The following is a 20,113-nucleotide window of genomic DNA, read 5'->3' on the forward strand; positions in this document are numbered from 1 at the left end:
TAGTGAACACACAAGTGCACAGTGATGCTGCAAAAGCAAGGTTACTGTGGGTTTATATTCAGACCAGGGCCATGACATTCTACCAACCCCCAGGCAAATTATTCCTGCCAGGGGCAGCATTAATATGTGGGACATTGGCTGATCAGGTCCAGGGGCAACATACTAAAATGTGGCACTTTTACTGCCTGCACCTCCAGGAGTCACCCTTGCTTTACTACATCAGTGTTGCTGTACTAATGGAACATTATGGATAAAAATTTTCCTATTGTAGAATCTCCAATAACCTGTACATTACTTTATCAACAAAGCTATAAGTAGGATGCTGCAAGCATACAATACACCTGTTAACTGACTAGAACTGCAACAGAAACTGATCATCATGCCATATTATATTAGTGATGACATATGTACACATACCCAACTAGAATGTTACCATAATTATGATTTATTTGCACTACTTTAATGGAAAGTTTTATATTTGTTTTAATTTCTTTATGCAGATTCTGTCGCTCCTGTATTGTTACAAGTGTAAGAATAATACATGGACATGTCCTTATTGCCGGGCTTATCTTTCTTCGGAAGGAATTCCAGCTACTGATATTGCCAAGAAGATGAAAAGTCTATACCAAAACTGCACAGAGTGTGATACACAGGTTTGCAAGCCTAACATTCATTACTAATTAACTCTAAAGATATTCTGTGCACAAGAAGTGATAAGATTAAGGCCTCTTTTCTAGGCTGTGTCTACAGTTAAACTGCTACAGCAGCACACTGCAGTTGGTGCTTCAGAGTAGCCATACACCGCAGCAATGAGAGGGGTTCTCCCAGTGCTGTCATTAATCCACCTACCCAAGAGACGGTAGCTAGGTCAATGGAAATATTTTGCCATTGACCTAGTGCTGTGAACCCGGGGGCTCATGTCCCTTGAACTATGTCACTTTGGAGTGTGGATTTTCACATCCCTAAACAATGTAGCTAGGTAGACCTAATTTTTTAGCAGAGACCTGGCCTCAGGGCAAGCAGAATATTTTGCTGTAGCGATGCCAGTCAATTTCTTCATATAAACAAACTCTAAAATAAACTCAGACCAATTAGACCTACTTATCCCAGGTCCAGATTTGCCAGGGTTGAGTCCCTTCCACCTTAGACTCTGGCCTTGTTTAGACTAGGGGGAAAAGTGCTTTTTTGAAATTGAGTTAGCTCAGCTGCAAGACCCTATGCCATAACAACCTGCTAGAATCAAACTAAATTGCATCTACATTAGAGTTACTGGTGTTTTCCCATCAAGTTAAACTACCTCAACTGAGCTAACAACTGGGGGAGGGGCGACACACATCTTTTTGCTTAATTTAGGCAACGTGTTTGTGTTATTTACACTTGTGCAAATTTGCTTGTAAAATGCTACCATTGTGCACCTGTGTAAATCACGAAACAAATTGCAAAACTGTAGAGAATTAGGCCCATCGTTTCTAACTTTGCAGGGCAGTGCAAGAGTGAATTAGCAGGTCTTGACAAGGAAGACAGTTGATTGGTATTTTACTCATATACATTAATTTGAAAGTTTATACAAAACCAAAACATTTTTTCACAACTTTTCACTGCTTACTTGTCCCCTTTTCATTCTGCATAATGAATACCCCACCCTCTTTTGATTTTAAGTACAGGCCAGAACAGCATCTCCTTCCTCATGCTTCTTTCTCAGTGTCTTACTTCCTTTTGTAAGCTGCAAAATAAAACCTAAATTCTTCTGTATCAGCTGTAAGATGAACATATATGCCAAAAGGAAGGGATGAATTTAGGAAGGGCTGTTGTTAGCTGATTAGTTAGATTACAAACAGCATGAGAAACATATCAGGAATGTTATATGATAATAGTGTGACTTTTAATTTTTACCTTGTGTTTTGTATTTCAGAAAACTATATTTCACTGGTACTGGATAGTTTAAGGCAGTGCCTTAATATTAGTACATGTGCATTTTTGTATTTTTTTTTGATTTGAGACATATTAGAGGCAACGAAAATGTCATTGATATGTCAAGGAGTACAAGGCTCTTGCTGTTTTTCTTTGTAGAAAATACTTAAAGGGCCCAGTTCACAAGATTTACCGTACCACAGTCCTGAAGTAAAGTGAATGGGCCAGATCTCAGTTACATCCAGTGTAAGACCCAAATACCAACCCCAATGAAGCAATGAGAGTTTTGCTACTCACTTTGTCAGGACTAGGATTTGGCCCTCAGTCTAGTAAAAGTGTCATTGATTTTAGTGGAGTCAGTCAAGATTTGCACCAGCGTAACAGAGCAGAATGTGATCAAATAGGTCTTTTTACCTGCGTAAGACTCAGTTGGTAGGGCCCACTATCTCCAACAGTTCATTTCACAATCTAAAGTGTTAGTCTGAAAACCAGAACAAAAGCCGCAATCTGCTAGATATCTAGTTCTAATTAATTTTACACTCAAAACATGCAGTTTTTTGTTAGGTAATGTATTAAAATAATGTGCTTAGTCAGTAAGATCTTGTAACTCCTGAGAAGTTGGGCTAATAAAAGAAAATATGGTATATCCTTAATTAAAGTGCTACCACGCTAATGAAAATAGCTCTTAAGCAAACTGGCCTCTAAGTTTTCAGGCTTGGTTTACAATAGGTTGATACAGCTATGGTACTCAGTGGGGTGAAAAATCCAAGGGAAGGGAAAAACCCCTCCCATCGCTGTAGTCTGCATCTACACAACAGGGTTATAGCAGGATAGCTACAGCATCATAGCTATGCTACTGTAGTGCAGATAATGTAAACCTGGCCTCAGAATGGCAAAGATAATAAGCTATGCTAAGTGACCAAGACCACTGGGTGTATGACATGTCTGTTGGGCTAAAGAATAACAGGCTGCTTTTTAACATTGCCTAGGTATGTCTGAGTGAAATGAGAGTTCATTTAAGGACTTATGAGCAATATATAGAAAAATATGGACCTCTGCAAGAGCTTGGAGACACAGTAACAAGGTACAAGCCTTTGATTGTCATAATGTAACCACTATGCTGTTGAGTTTACTATGTATAGGTGTTGGGATAAAATAGTATGAAGTACAGCTAGTCAATTAAAAAAAGAAAAAGGTCAAAATTTGGAAGTTGTTTCCATTTCACAGGGTTTGACATGTAGCCATTTTCAGTTTTTTTCACAATTTGTCACTTTTTTATCAAAAAGGTCATCAGTTTTTTGTATATTGAAACCCAGTAATAATGATTTTGAGAATGTTTTAAATAAAAAACAAATATGAAACTTGACCCTGCAAAAATAAAAAAATTCAAGTCAACAGCTTTTTCATTAACATTTTTATTTTTGAAAAAGGTCTTTTTTAAAATCATATTCTTTCTTTGAAAAACTTCAACCATCGTGTCGCATAAAGGTAAGAATCAGCATTTTAAAATATTTACGGTAATTAAAATCCTCATTATTTTGGAAAACAAAATCTACCCATTTTTTTTATAAACAAAGAAAGTCATTCATAATCAACCATTCTTGTAATTCCCAGATATGCCTGTCCATTTTGCCAGTGTGAGTTGCATGAAGATGATCTAATGGACCATTGTCTCACTTATCATAGAACAGAAAGGAGAGCAGTGGTAACTATCTTGCAGTCAGTTATATGTGCAAATGTGTATTTTATTGAACTTACATATTAAACTGATTGATTTGTTTGGCTGCAGACACTAGTAGACATGACAACAGGCAAAAAAAAAAGCATTAATTACAAACTTGGCTTGGATGACACAGTAATTAAAAAAATAAGTGGCCTGCACTAAATCTGTACCAATGATTTCACCCCAGCTAGCACAGGTGCTGGAAAATGGTATCAAAAGTTCTACGCTAGAAATACACTAAATATGTCATGATGGCTCTGAAGGAGAGTTTATAGTTAGCCCTTTGGACTAATGGCATGCATTTTCAAAATGCCATGCCACCAACATCTTTACTAGATTCAGTAATTCTTCCACTTTTAAAATTCTATATTCATGATTTCTCTCCATGGACCCAATATCAGCGCCTAACCTCACAGACTCCACTTTCTGTGCAGTATTTTCTGTCTGTCTTGATAGTCCTCTTGCCTAGCACAAAACGATCTATGGATCATTATTTGAGACCTACTCCAATGATTCATAAGAGCTACAAAGGATTCACAGGACAAGGACAAATTATTCCAGTTGTACAAACAAAAATACAAAGAATGGCCCCAAGCCTAGGGCTCCATGAGGCATAAGGGTCTGACTATGGGGATCACATTACAGGATCAAGACCTCTATATAGGCCTGATCTTGACAAGTTCTGTGCACGATTCCCATTGACTTCACTGGAGTTGAATTTGCTTAAGACCTGATCCTGAGGGATGCCAAGTCAAAAAGTTAACAAATTGAATGACTGATATATGACACAACCATCCCTCATCACTAACAAGACAAAGAACAACACTCTCTTCTCCCTTATGGTGAAGGTTAGTTCTCAATCTGCTTAACTACTATCATATTGATGTTAACATTTTGGTAGGTCTGTGTACGTCAGGGTGGGTAAACTTTTTGGCCCGAGAGCCACATCTGGGTATGCAAATTGTATGGCGGGCCATGAATGCTCATGGTTCCCAGCCAATGGGAGCTGCAGGGGCAGTGCTTGGGGGAGGGGCAGCATATGGAGCCCTCTGGCTGCCCCTGTGCTTAGAAGCCAGAGTGGGGACATGCCTCTGCTTCTGGGAGCTGCGTGGAGCCCCGGCGTGTGTGGAGCAGGGCAAGCCCTGGACCCCGTTCCCCTTTGAGAGCTCGAGGGCCAGATTAAAACATCTAAAGGGCCGGATCTGGCCCCCGGGCCATAATTTGCCCACCCCTGGTGTCTAGTACTGAGAGTACAAATTAAGGAAAGAATAAATAAGGTTACAGTTAAAGATTGGGTTCACTATTAAGAGTTACTACCCTAGCAGACCATATTTTGCCAAATTTTAGTTGTGTGGTTTTAAATTAGGTTCAGCATTTATTTGTTCAAGTCCACTGATTGTTCAGCACATACAGAAGCCAGCCTGGTAATAGCCAAACAAAAATGTTATAATTTTTTAGCATAAATATGTTTGTTTATAGAACTTAGAGCAAATGAATAAGCAGTAGCTGTGTGCAGTTATGGGGCAGAATAAGGCCCTTAAAACTTAGTTAACCCTCTTGTGTTAAAAGGTCTCACTCTGCAATTAAACAAGTTTATGCCTTATAGACCAGTAAATAATATACATTACACAGCATTTCATTAAAATGGTCTACACCTTCCTTGAAAACCTCACACAAATATACAAACTATAGTTTAATTTAAATAGTGTTTAGATTATAGAACTAAAAAAAGAGTCAAGAAAGTTCTCTGTCAGACTGATGTCATAGCAACATGATCTATAAATGTGACTGTAACTGGTACAGCAAGAGCATAGACACTGTTTATTGCATAATTTGCTACCAGAATCCTGCCACATAGCAAAGGGTTCTCCAGGGCAGGTTAGGGGAACACTCCATAGGGCAGTGGTTGCAGCTAGAAGACTGACCTGTCCCCTTAATCTTAAAACTGCTAGAAGGGTCGGACTGGAAGGGACCTCAGTAGGTCATCTAGTCCAGTCCCCTACACTCAAGGCAGGACTAAGTAATAACTAGACCATCCACCCTCCAAGGGATGTATTGTGTGGGTTGGCACATTAGATGTCTGTTTCTGAGAGTGCTCAGCTGAGGTTCATGGAGAGATTCTGGTCTGCTGTTTCTACCTCCTCTTTCATACCAGAAGAGCACAGAGCAGGATTTAGCTGTAAAAGTATCAATCAATAAGTTAGCCTTTTATACTTTGCTGTAAGCATGTTATTCAAATGCTGTTTTAAGTGTGTACTAATATTTTTATATTATTTGAAGTAAATGTTGCAACAATTACAATGGTTAGCTATACTGCAGAGGACCAAAAATTATGAAGGAACTAAAATCTCCTTCCAAAACAATGAAGGCATTTTTGTTTTAAGTAGCACAGTAAACCACCACATATGTAGGTGGGAGCCCTATTATATTCAGTGGAAGAGTAAATCATGTGGCACATAGGTTGGGAGCACAACAAATAACATTTCATTTTACAGTCTTGGGTTAGCCAGTACCAGGGAAGGAGTTAAAGCATGAGATGAGGGCAGACAGACATCCCTATGGGTATCTACTGACCAGAAAACACGCAACTGGGATTTACCTAATTTTACTGCTGGACTGCAGGGGTTTTGTGTCTGGCGGTAAATATATTTATGTCACTCAGAGAATGACATTTAGCTATTACTGTTCCAGATATTTCACTCTCCCCTTAATACTGATAATATTTCCTTCTGCAACGACTTTGTAATGAAAACTCAATATTTATAGTTTTTCCAATATTTTCCAATATTTATAGTACTGTCCAATTTGTCGTTTAATACCTGGTGGAGATCCAAGCTATTTTAGCAGGAATTTTATAAGGCATCTTCAACTTAGACACACATTCTACCACGAAGACTACATAGTGAGTAAATAATCATTTTTATAAGCTACTATCCTGACTTCTTTACATATCTCCCTCCGTACCTCTGACAATCAATATGTCATGTGAGAGTATGCATAAGATTGCCAGAATGTCATGCTTAGGGTGTGTTGTGAGGTTACAAAGATCTAACAGATACAAGGCAGAGTTGGGAGACATGGATTCTATTCCCCTGCTACTAAGTTATGGTGTGACTTTTGGCAAATATTAACCTCTCTCTGTTCCTCTACTTACCCCACTGGCTTCTATGGATGGAGCTATTAAAGAACAGCTACTTACACTCTCCTAACTCAATAAAATTTAGACTACACATCACAAGAGTCACAACACTATTAAAAATTCCAAAACCATTTTTCAGTGGTTTCCTTTATCTCCCTGACTGATGTCCATCCAGACACCATCCTGAAAAAAGAGATGAATCTAATACTTTCTAAAGTGAGAGCAGACCCCTGAGGAAATGGTGCCAGACTTGAGAGAACTACATGTGCCATCAATAAAATGTTAATCTATACTAAATGCATATAAGAGTAATACACCTGGGTTGGGTAATATTTTATTGATGGCTCATGTATTTTTTTATCTTGTTTGCAATAGAGTGCTGAGATTACATATACAAATAACAAAATGTTGTGTAATTACATAATATGCATCTCTATGTCTGGGGCCTGTAATAAATAACATAGGAGTTACTGGTGTTTGCATATCGTATTTTACTTGTCTATCTCCTCTGGAATTCTTCCTTTTATAATTAAATTAGTTTCATAGTAAAGATTTCTCCCACTGCTTAAAATTTAGTATAAAATAAGTCCCCAATCCTGCAAACTACTTATGTATGTGCTTAACTTTAAGCATGCATATAGTTCCATTGAAATCAATGTTTAGTTAGATCATGGTCTAAGCAAGCTCTCAAGAATAGAAGTAGCTTGTTAAAGAGGTATTTGTTTTTATCTGCATGCCTAAATATCTTTTTATTTTCTTATTCCAGGATATAAACATAGTAGAAGAAGTCCTTACTGAAAACATTCTACACCAGTCATTTTTAGAATATGTGCAAGTGAATCATCCAAACAGCACATAATTCTACTGAAAAGGGTGAGATAGATGTTCAACAGATTATGTTGTTCGTTCAAATTCAGTTTTTACAGTTACCGGGACATTGTCAGATTTTAGACCTAAACAGGTTGACTTAAAAAATAGTTTTGTTTTTAAATTAAATTCCAACTCCATCACAGAAACTGTAAAAGATCACACTGACATATTGCTGGTTTGAACACCTAAAATGCAATAGTCACTGTCTGCCTGTACTACCCTATTCCTCATTGACAAACACCTTTACCTTTATACAAAGGAAAAGCAATGACTGGAGCAGCGAGCAGCTTGTGATTGCACATTCCATGAGCAAGCCAGAGTCTCCATGATACTGCTGATGATGTTGCAATGCTTGGGACAGACAGCAAACAAGGCACAGCCTTTTTTGGATTCAGTAGCCTATCAGACTGGGGGAGAGCGGAGGGGAATGGAGGGGAGGGGCACTCAGCACTTCTGGCCTGCACCAGGGTGGTGGGGTTAGGGTCTTCTCTGCCCAGCAGGGATGGGGTCCCATGGCTTCAGCCCTGAGGGGCATGCCTGCTGGGGCTCAGGACATCAGCAGGTGCCTCCTGTGGGGCAGGAGCTCCGGCAATCACACCCTGGCTCTCTAACTTCTGAAGTTTGCCGTATGTGGCTCCAAGGGTCAGTACGTTTGGCCACCCCTGCTCTAAAGTGACCAGAAGATAGGGCTATAGCATTCTTTCAAAATGTACTTCCAACAGAGAAGTAAGCACACAAACTTCTGTGTGTAATTCTACACATTTTCGTTGCTGATTTCATTTTAAAAAAATAGTCTGATTTAAAAGGCTTTCCTTCAAATAAATGTTCTTCATAAACCTCTGCTGTCTGATTTATTTTTACATGTTGTCTATGTCAGTGGCAAAAATGACATGAGATGTACAAGGTTGGTGCCACACTATATATTGCTCTATGGCATACTAACTGTCAACGTCAAGGTCACAGCTTTATTAAAGGATTAAGATTTACAATGACATTAACAACATGAACACCTTCACATAAACCTCCCTGTAGTTTACTTCTTTGAGGTCAATAGCACTTCCAGAAGCTGCTAATCAATAATTACTGCAGTCTACCGAATACAGTTCAAATGGACCAGCACTTTCTTTTTATCATATTTGGTTTTCTATAGTACCTAACCCTCTTTACCAACAGGAATTAATTTAGCTTCCTAACATCGCTATGAAGTAGGTAAAAATTATTCCCTATCTACAGATGTGGAAACTGAAGCACAAAAGAAGTTAAGTGTCTTGCTTAAAGCAACACAAGAAAGCTGTAGCAGAGCCTGAAATACTGCAGATCTCCCTGACTCCCAGTCATGTGCTTTAATCACAAGGCCATGATGACTTTCAAACCTGTGCTGGATAGGAACAGGATTTGTAAGATTCACCCCTTTTCCAATCCTTGAAAAAGTGTGGAAAAACTGTCCTGTCTACACTGCAGCTGCTATAACTAGTAGCATCACTGAAACTGCATCAATGCAAAAATAAAAAAAGGCTTCAACTTTTCCCACTGTGTATGTACCCGAAAAGGTACTAGCAGAGCTGGGAACAGTACTCAGGAGTCAAATCACTGCCATGTAATCATCAGAAATAAAACACTAATCATTACAGTCATTTTGACTGAGGAAACATGCAGTACGTCGTTATTATAATGAACTCTCTATTTAGCTGGTGTTAGCATATTACAGAGTCAGCCTCCTTACAACACCCAAGTTGTCTCTGGTGATTTTATTAAACTGAGTGAAAGTACTGACTGCTCATATTTATCAAACCAGGTGTGTACATCAAACATTAATGTTCAAAACCATTGGATAGGTATACTGGGATTTTTTCAGTACTTTGTAAGAGTACTGGCTAAACAGTAACCACATATCTAAGTATCTGTCCTTGTCTATTTTGCTGGGTACACAACATGCATCAATATTTCTATAACAAACTCCCATAGTTTTTGGAATGATTCCTCTAATTTTGGGCTATTTTTCTTTTTTTTCAATGAGAAGCTATCAGCAGTCTAGCAGCTACTAGCAGATGACAGATTAATTCTTCATTTCTTTGAGTCTGAACACTTCTGTTAGGAAGCCCAGAAGGATTAGCAAAGGGTCATTTGGTTATAAATATCCAACAATTCGTAATATTTAGTTACTAATCACATCCCAATACTCTCTAACTGGACATATCCACCATATATGCCTGAAAATCTCTCTCTATATTTTTAACCTGACTGATGTGAGGTAGCATTGAAAGAGTATCATAAAGACATTTTTATTTACCATAATATAAACTAAGTTTGCTCATCTTTTCCAAATCAATCTGTCATCCAAATCTTTTCCCCCACCATGTCATATATGGACACTTCTTTGTTAGGAATGTTGACAGCAAAGACAAAAATAAATTAGTTTCTTTTTTTCCCCCAAATCTACCAGAAGCCAGCATGTCTACTAAAGTTTCTCTATAAAACAACTTTTCTTATAATGTTGATAAACATAATGCCTACCTTGAAAATACTTGTACTATGAGAGAGCGGGTGAGTTAAAGTTGGTTTTGATTTCTAAGAAGTTAGAAAAAAGTTTCTTCAATGAACAGCTGGCCAGACATATGTATTACTTGGCTCACAGAACCTTTAAAACTCTGATTTGTGATTTGATTTAAAATCTAGATTATTTGCACTGGGTTTCATTAGTGAAGAAAAATATTGCATTTTGAGTTCTATCCTAAACACAGAGTAGTCTTTGCTAAAAGATGTATATAAATTGCTGAAGCGTGTGATTTATTATTAAACTGGTAACCTAGCAATATTTACACTCCCACCATTTTCTTAATCAGTAAAGACCCAGTGTTTGGCTGAATTAGAGCACCCCAATCCACTAATGTTTTGGGTTGATAGTACCATACATTTGGAACAGCTAGTCCACCCTGTGTAGTGGGTCTGTACAAAGTATCTGCACTCACTGTTTTTTTTAATTATTATTATTATTCTTACATATAAATTCAAAGAGTCTCTATTCCTGCTAGAGTTTTGTCTAGGATGATTATAGGAATATTATGAAACAAGAAAGATACCCTTGGCAGAATAGTCATTTTTACTATTTTTCCTAAGCAATAGATTGTATACTTTCCCCACATCCCAAATCTTTTTTCATTTGCTGAAACAGCAATTTGACATTTAAATCATATAGCTCTTGTAGGCTGTTTGAGAGTTGAATTTGCCAGTATTTTATAGAATTTGTTGCCCATTTGTACCCCAATGTTTTATGGAGGGATAGGTTCTCTAAATTGGGCAAATTTATAACTAGCATTTCAGGTCTGGCATAATTCATTTTAAACCAGACCAAAGATTTCTTTAGACACTAATTTTAGATAATTGTTGAGGTTAGATAAAAATAACATATGTCATTCGTGTTTTTTTCTGATGTATTCCTGCAAGTTTTATTTTTGAGATAAATTCACTAGTCCTATCCTCTTCACATTGGCCATGGAACTGTTTGCAGAGTAAAGGAGGCAATGAACATCCCTGCCTATTTCCCATATATAATTCAAACAGGAAAGAATTAACCTCATTAGCTTGCACAACTGCTTCTGGGCTGGTATAAAGAGCTGTTTGTGACGGGCTCCTCCCAGGGTGCCAGCTGGAACTGGGGTACCACTGAGCCCCTGACCCACCAGCCTGGGCTCCCTTTACACTGTACAGCTGTGTCCAGCCTGCACTTTCACCAGCACACAGACACGTAGGGACACACTGAGCTGCAGTTACATGCAGATCTTGTGATCAGCTCTGCATGGGAAGGCTCCAGCTAAGGAACCATTTTTTCTCTTTAGTGATGGGGAAGGCTAGCGCGTGTTCTCTGGGGGTATGTCTTCACTGCAGAGTTAGCACAAGTTCCAACTGGGTGTCCCCTTAATCCTCCTGGCCCCACACAAAAACCTGTGACCAAGTCTGATGGTGCTTTCAGCCTGGACCTATAGGCTAAACCCAGAGAGAGGCTTTCACTCAGGCTGGTAACCTTCTCACTTTGCAATAAGGACACAGACTGAACAACTAGAGTACTGACAGTTCTCCAGTGCCTTCCCATCATTCCCCCAAGTGCCCAGGAGAGACAGGTTCTCCCACAATTCAGTAAGAAAAAACCACAGAGCTGCTCATCTGACTGCAGTACAAAGAACCATGTGATACACTCCCAGAAGTCCTAGTGGCATATATAGATGAGTGCACCACTAGTGAGGACACAGCAACTCAAGTATGGCTTTGCAGTGTGGTTGCTCACTTTTGGGAGCCAAGCACTTAGTCTCAGACACCAATTACCTGAGATACCCTAGAGATGCTGCCAGGCTTGCTGCTACCAGCATCTTCATGTCAGGTCAGAAAAAGAGAAAGCTGCTTTAGCATTGTGGGAGGATGGTAAAAGAGCAGAAATCAGCAGCCCTTGGAGACTGAAACCCCACATATCCCTAGAGCAGGCACAGCTTGGGCAACAGCTGGGAGAGTCTTCCCACTGACTCCTGGCCAATGTGTCTCAGCATGGCCTGAAAGGAACCTGTAGGATGAAGAAGAGAGTTCAGCCTCTCTGGGCCATTCAGCCCTTAATCTCTCTACTGAGGCTTATAATGAGGGGGACAGTTAGGCCCATTTGTGGTTATTTGTGTGATGCAGACACCTGTTTGACTGGGAACCAGGCTGAGCTCTCCATCTTCTTTAGCTCCCCCAACTCCCCACCAGGGGTGAAAGTAACTTAACGGACTTACCAGTATTCCAGAGTCCTGGGGAGGGACCTCAACCGGAAGAGGCATAGCCTTTATCGGAAGAGGTGGGGCCTTTAAACCCCCAGGCTTTTAAATCAGGCGTTAAAGGGCTCGGGGATTCAGCTGAAGCTAGGAGCCGGGCCCTTTAAATCACTCCCGGAGCTACCAGCTGCAGAGGCGGCTGGGAGCCCTGGGGTTTGGGCAGGGGCGAAAGTAATTTACATTTCTTACCCATATGGTCCAATTGCAAGCAACCCACCCACCTCTCCTATGTACTTCATGGATCCCTCCCAGTGCATGACATAGATGGAGAAAATAAAGCTACTATTACTACTACGAGTACTGTCTGTAATAAAACTTTACTACTGAAATAAGGCTGAAAAAGTGAAAACTCACTGTCACATTTTTCTCCGTGTCTTCCCTCCTTCTCTAGCCAGGTTGCCAACACTAGGCTCTGTGCTTTCTCCCTGCCTGGCACTCAGCAGCTGCAGGGGCTTCCCTTAGCTGCAGCAGGGAGACTGGCTAAGAGAGGGAGAAGCCTGCCTCCTACATAAGAACAGTTTAAACTCAGCTGTTCCCTGCGCAATTCAGTAACATTTCAAAGAGGATCTGCAAACAGTTTGGACATCACAACCATGATCCTCTGCTGGGGAGGGAATGGGATAGATTTGAACTTGGAAATGGTTCCTGATTTTGATTGTTTTTTTGTATAGAGGAGATCCCCCTCTTCCCAGGGGCATGGTCACACACACCCTCCCCCCAACAACAACTGGGAATGAAATTAACAAGGATGCCAGAAATGGCTCTTAACCCTGGAGGTTGAACTGCACAGGGAACAGCTGAGTTTAAACTGTTCTTGTGCAGGCAGCAGCAGCAGCAGCAGCAGGCATCTCAGCCAGTCTCCTTACTACAAGCTAGAACCTAGAGGAGAACTCCAGGGGGGAGGAAGGCAGAGCCTTTTCTGCATCCTGACTGGAGGAGGGGCAGGGAGGCAACGAGAAACCAATGTGACAGTGAGTTTTCCCCTTCCACCTGCTTTTATTAGCTCTGGATTTAAGCTGTGCAGCCAAATGCTTGTATTTGTTGTGTATATTAGTATTGGAGAGATCCCCTCATTCCAGGGGCAAAAAAGGACTGCCCCTGCCGTGTCAAACACACTCTCCCCCCAGCTACTGTGAGTGAAATTAACAAGGATGCCAGAAACCACTCCTAACCCCTGGGGGGCTGAACCACTCAAGGAACAGCTGAGTTTAAACTATTCTTATGCAGGGGGCAGGCTTCTCTCTCCCTCAGGCAGTCTCCTTTTCTTACCAGTCCTCCGTACCGGCCTGTACTGGCTTACTTTCACTTCTGCTCCCCGTCTTGGATATGTGACACACACAAAATCTTTAATCAGCTCTCAGAAGTCATTAACCATACATCCAATGGACAGAGATGCTCAGGAAGCATCTTTGCCCTTGTTTCTGGCCCTGAGGTCTCTGGATACATCTACATTCCAGTGGAACAGCAGGTTCCAGAAAACCTGGGGGATCCACAATGTAGATTCTGAAACTAAGGAGACCAGAACAATCTTCACTCTCTGGGGGCTTGTCTACATAGGGAAATTATTCTGGAATAAGGTCAGATGTGAATTTAAAGTCCTCTTGCTATTCCAGAGTAACTCTTCATGTGGACACTCTTATTTTGGAATAGTAGTGCAAACTGGGCTAAATTAAACCAGAAAAAGGCACTCTTATTCCAGAATAAGAATGTCCACATAGGGAGCTATTCCAGGACAGCTATCTGGTCAATCTCAACATGTAAACAGGCCCTCATACATCTCTTCCCCACACACTCCATCCATGTGGTCTAGAGCTCATCAATCAGGGTTTCTCTCTCTGGTTTCACAGATCTTTGGAAAGAGTTTTCATCTCCCCTTGGGTCTGGGACATGGCTCTTCTCCTTCAGAGCCTGGCCTTGGTCTTCTACTTGTCCTTTCTCTTACTGGAGGTCCATGCTTTGGGCTGCTTCCTTCCCAGCAGGGAGAAAAGTTGTTGATCTCCCACATGGGGCTGTCAGGACTACAGACTGGCTCTGGGTGTTTGGGCCAAGCTGCCTACTCCAGAGGAAGAAGTAGTCACAAATCTGGGTTCAGTGTAGCCTCTTCCTAATGGGCTCATCAGGTCACCACAGCTGTGGAACATTCCACTTCTCATCTCACTGACATGATCACACTAATGGGAACGAAGAACCAGGAAACCTCACACACAGACATGACAGCATGTCACATAGTAACTAACTAAATGGTACCAACCATAAGAATGTATACCATTGATTGAAACTCAGCAATTAAATAATACTCTTCCATGTTCTAATCTAGCACCTTTGAAACAAGACTCTGAAAGCCCTCATCCCCCCACATCCCAACCCTCTGCCCCAGCCCTGAGCCCCCTCCAACACCACAAACCCCTCATCTCCAGGCCCAGACAGAGCCCTCTCATCCCCCTGCCTGCACCCCAACACTCTACCCTAGCCCTGAGCCCCTCCCACACCCCAAACACCTTATCCCCATCCCAGACAGAACCCTCATTTCACCGCTCCCTAAACCTTTGCCCCAGCCCTGAGCCTCTCCAATACCCCAAACCCCCCAGCCCCAGACAGAGCCCTCATTCCCTACACCCCTACTCTTTGCTCTAGCCCTGAGCCTCTCCAACACCCAAACCCCTCATCTCCAGCCCCAGCCCTCACCCCCCACACTCATACTCTCGCCCTGAGCCCCTCCCACACCCCAAACCCCTTATTCCCAGCTCCAGATGGAGCCCTCACCCCCTACGTCCCTACCCTTGCCCTGAGCCCCTCCCAAACCCCAAACCTCTCATCCCCAGTCCCAGCCAGAGCCCTCATCCCCCTGCACCCTGTCTACCCCAACTCTGAACCTCCCTCCTGCATCATGAACCCCTCATCCCCAGCCCCAACCTACATCCCTCACCCCACCCCCCAGCCCTCTGCCATAGCCCTGAGCCCTCTCACACACCCCAAACCTCTCATCCCCACCCCAAACCCAAACCCAGCCCCACCCCAAACCCCCTCTGTCCCCCAAACTCCCTCCCAGAAGCTGGCCCCCCCTTCCTCCACACCCCCTCCCATCCCCAAACTCCCTCCCAGTGGCTGCACCCCAGACCTCCTCCCTCACCCAAACTCCCTCCCAGAGCCTTGGACAGATGAGGGGCAGAGTTTGGCGGGTGGGGGCAGAGTTTGGGTGGGGGTGGGTTCTGGGCACCACCAAAATTTCTACAAACCTGCTGCCCATGTCAGAGGGGTAGCCGTGTTAGTCTGGATCTGTAAAAAGCAATAAAGAGCCCGTGGCATCTTATAGATTAACAGATGTATTGGAGCATAAGCTTTTGTGGGTGCTCCAATACATCTGTTAGTCTATAAGGTGCCACAGGACTCTTTGTTGCTTTTTAACTCTTGAACTCACATAGGAAAATGATAAAAGACAAAAACACCCTATCACCTGTGAGTGAACACTTTTCACAAAGCAATCACTCTGTGTCTGATCTATCAGTTCTCATCCTCAAAGGAAACCTGCACAAGACTTTAAAAGATGAGCCTGGAATCTTAAATTTATTACTCTGCCAGACTCTAAAAATCATGACTGAATAGAGACACTGGATTTATGGCTTATTACAACAATCTGCAACCCACTAACTCCCTCTTGTCCTATAGCTGCAAAGGTGTTAACAGGCCACTCTATTTTGAATCAGAGGGGTAGCTGTGTTAGTCTGGATCTGTAAAAAGCGACAGATTCCTGATTCACAAAAGCTTATGCTCCAATACATGTTAGTCTATAAAGTGCCATAGAACTCTCTGTCTATTTTGAATGGTTCCTTAGATTACAATATATACTAACTACTTCTGCTGAACAATCTGTTCCACCTTGCATTTAGTTATAACACTAGGAATACCTTTCCCAGACGGGAAGAAAAGCTCTGTGTGGCTCCAAAGCTTGTCCCCCTCACCAACAGAAGTTGGTTAAGTAAACAATAATATCTCACCCACTTTGTCTCTCCTACAAAACAGACACACACTCAAACCCTTAATCCCTTCCTGCATTTTCAATCAGCAAACTCTGACAAGGCCTCACCATGTGGCCCATCACTTTGGGCAGTTACCATTGTTTCCAGCTCTTAAGTAACATAAAAGGGATTTTACAGCTCCTCCCACTAAGCCTGAAAGAAAGGTGCTTAGCACACCCAACAGCTTTAACCAGGTCTTTGATAGTCTCTGGATCAAAGATTGCCATCAGGTGTATTATTAGCATCTTTCTGCATAACAATATTAATAGTAACTGGAGTTAGGCCTGAATCAGGACTCCATACCCAACATCCCCTGATCTGATCCTGAAGGATGGACCTCAGTTCCAGCTCAGTTTTCTCCAACAGATTTACCTCCACCCTCCCCAAAAACTACAGGCCCAGTGTGAGTCTTTGAATAAGGGGCTACAGCAGGGGTTCTCAAACTGGGGGTTGGGACTCCTGAGGGGGTCACCAGGTCATTACATGGCGGTTCGTGAGCTGTCAGCCTCCATCCCAAACCCTGCTTTGCTTCCAACATTTATAATAATGTTAAATATATAAAAAAATGTTTTTAATTTATAAGGGGGGGTTGCACTCAGTGGCTTGCTATGTGAAAGGAGTCTCCAGTACAAAAGTTTGAGAACCACTGGACTGCAGGTTTCGATCTTGAGCCAAGGCTCTTACCCTCCAGACATGCAAGATCAGTCAGGCAGGGCCACCAATATTCAGGGTATTATTCTGTGTATTTGGGTAGTCCTCACTGCACCAGAAAGTAGCATAAGGCTACCTCTTGCAACCACCACTGGCTGATCAGTATAGAGCTCTGGTTGGTTCCTAGGATCATAAATGGTCCTAAAAGGCCACGTAGGCCTAGGGGGTTAGGGTTTCAGGTTGCATTCCTCCCACCTGAAGACCCATGGACTTAGAAAGAGGGGTGGGGGTTCCCCTGCCTGGCAACCCCTTCTATACATTCACTGTGGAGAGCTGTCAGCTTCAAAGTGGTGGCAGAGTAGAAGTCAAGGGCAACATTTCCTCCCATCCTCCTTTTTTTCAACAAAGCCTCAAATAAAGGCACTGTGCTTTATTTTAAAGTCATCTAATCTCTATAAATGAGGCCTCTTTATCTTTAAAAGAGGAAAGGGTTTGCTTGTTTTTTTGTTAATCACCAAGACTCAAATTCAGGTAGGTCACTACAGAATCTGCTTAATGTCTGAGGGCTTACCTACACAGGGAAATTTACCAGCATAATTATACCACTATAGTTATATCAGTAAGCACATACTGTGAATATTATTTGAATATTATCAACCTGCAGAGATCAAAACTAATGAGTGTTTCCCCTTCCAAATCATGAGATTAGCTGAAATCCTGTTTGTGTGTGTGTGCATTCAAATTGTGTTTTTCAGTCTGTCTTTTGACTTTAACTCTTCTGCCAATGTGTGTGAAATAACGTCAGGTTGAAAAGTCTTTAATGCATACAAAAATACATACCTACCTCTCCCTCCTCTTCTTCTTTTCACCTCTAATACAGAAAATCGCCATCTATTTTCTATTACTGTCTTGACCTAACAGCAATGCTTCTCTGCCTCCAGACTTCTCTGTCTGTGACCCAGTGGCAGCTGTTTGCTGACTTCTTCCCTCCCCCGAGAGTTTCTCCTCCATCAGGGTCCTACTCTCCATCCTAACTCCTTCCTGCTGCTATTCTAGGCCTCCTCTCTCTGATCTAGGCCCTTACCTGAAGGCAGGTCAGGTCTGTGTCCTTAGCCCCAAGACTCTTACACAGACCTCTGCCCATGCGCCTAGCCCTGAAAATCATGGGTCCACAGGAGCTTCTGATGTCATTGTGACAACTCCTCCTGCAGGCACCAACATCCCCTGTCTCACACAATCAGTTTGTGAGAATTGACAATACTACAACCCTGCCTTCCCCTGGCTGTTTGAAGGGGACTCCCCTTGCTCACCACTATCTCTATGCTGAGGCAGCTGCCATCAACCCATGCATCTCTCACCCCATCTCTATCCTCTGCAACTCCTCACTCTTCTCATCCACCTTTCACAGTGCCACTGCTGCTCCTCACAGTTCCTGTATCCATCTAGCCCCCTGAAGCACAGACTGACAGCCACTTTGCCTGGTTTAAATCTCTTTGAGAAGAGTGGGAAGTGGTAGCCACCTTTATTAAGGTCCCCATACACACACACTTCCACATGCAGATAGCATGTAAGGAAATGACAGCCATCATCCTGGCTTCACCCCCATTGACTGTAAAAGAAGATGGTGACTATTTTGAATAAGGGAAAAATTGTGTGTTTGCATCTTTCATTATGTATGCATGAGACAGGTAAAACCACACCCCACAATTGCTAGTCACCATATAATCATGGCCATTGGCAATAATGTTATTCCCTGATGTCACTGCCTGCACAGTGTACTCAAGTGAATACACAGCCCCTCTGTCTGGCAACAGACACTGTCACACTCTAAGTTAACTAGCCAGATTTCCCCAGAACACACTGCTGCAAATGTAACTGGAAAGCACAGCAATTGGGAATGATGGTTGGACACTTCAAAAAAGGCAGCTCTGTGGACACTTCTGCCAGAAGCTGGAAGTGGAGGACAAGGGATGGATCACTTGATGATTGCCTGTTCTGTTCATTCCCTCTGAAACACCTGGCATTGGCCAGATACTGGGCTAGATGGACCACTGGTTTGCCCCAGTATGGCCATTCTTATATTTAAGTATTTCTTCACATAATGCACCGTCAATCTGTGGAACTCCTTGCCAGAGGATGTTGTGAAGGCCAAGACCATAACTAGATTTAAAAAAAAGGAACTCGATAAATTCATGGAGGATAGGTCCATCAATGGCTATTAGCCAGGATGGTCAGAAAACATGTGCCTAGCCTCTCTTTGCCAGAAGCTGGGAACAGGTGACAGAAGATAGATCACTTGATGATTACCTGTTCTGTTCATTCCCTCTGGGGCACCTGGCACTTGCCACTGTTGGAAGACAGGATACTGGCCTAGATGGACCTTTAGTCTGACCAAGTACGGCCATTCTTATGTCCCAAACCATGCTGGCCAATAATCCCATCATTTTCCTCCTGCAGACACAGCCAGTTAGTTTCCTGTTAAGCAATCTGCTCAGCACAGGCCAGCAGCTGTAATTCCCCTATTAGGTATTCCTACAACTGCCACAGTATCTTGCATATTATTGCTGTATAGTGAACATCGCTTGTTCCCTCTCATCAGATCGAGAATTCTGAGATCTCAGCATCAATGTCTAGTCTATCCTAGGAATTAGTTTCAATTTCAGCCACCGCACTGTAGCTACCCCAGTGCCAACCCCTAGTGCGCAGAAGGTACCAATTCTTGTGAGTGTCTCTGCTAGTTTTTTCTCTTGAGTTACCTTGGGACAAATATCTGCTTGCTGGGGCAAATATTTGGAGAGTGCCTCAGACCTCAAGTCGATTACCCATCCAACACCTGAGCACCGCCATATCCCTAGGGGTTTGCACCAATGTAGCTACAATACAGGCTGAAATCAGAGCTAATTCCCCATTGAAGAAGCACAATTGCTGCCCACTCCGCCCACTTTGCTTGACCCGGGGCAATGGACAAATCCATCAGGAAGGACAATGGTCTAGGAAAAGCCAC

General features: G+C 42.4%; 1 protein-coding gene across 1 annotated transcript in view; it reads left to right on the forward strand.

Annotated features, from left to right (window-relative positions):
• The window catches only part of RNF125 (ring finger protein 125), a 67,771-nt gene extending 60,139 nt beyond the window's left edge, over positions 1-7,632 (forward strand). The window contains 6 exon segments of the mRNA XM_075062022.1: positions 501-526; positions 529-653; positions 2,901-2,995; positions 3,526-3,616; positions 6,429-6,536; positions 7,540-7,632. Coding sequence (XP_074918123.1) covers positions 501-526; positions 529-653; positions 2,901-2,995; positions 3,526-3,616; positions 6,429-6,536; positions 7,540-7,632 — 538 coding nt within the window.
• Positions 7,633-20,113: the final 12,481 nt, after the last annotated feature.

This window comes from Chelonoidis abingdonii, chromosome 2 (assembly GCF_003597395.2).
Source record: "Chelonoidis abingdonii isolate Lonesome George chromosome 2, CheloAbing_2.0, whole genome shotgun sequence".
Taxonomy (NCBI): domain Eukaryota; kingdom Metazoa; phylum Chordata; order Testudines; family Testudinidae; genus Chelonoidis; species Chelonoidis abingdonii.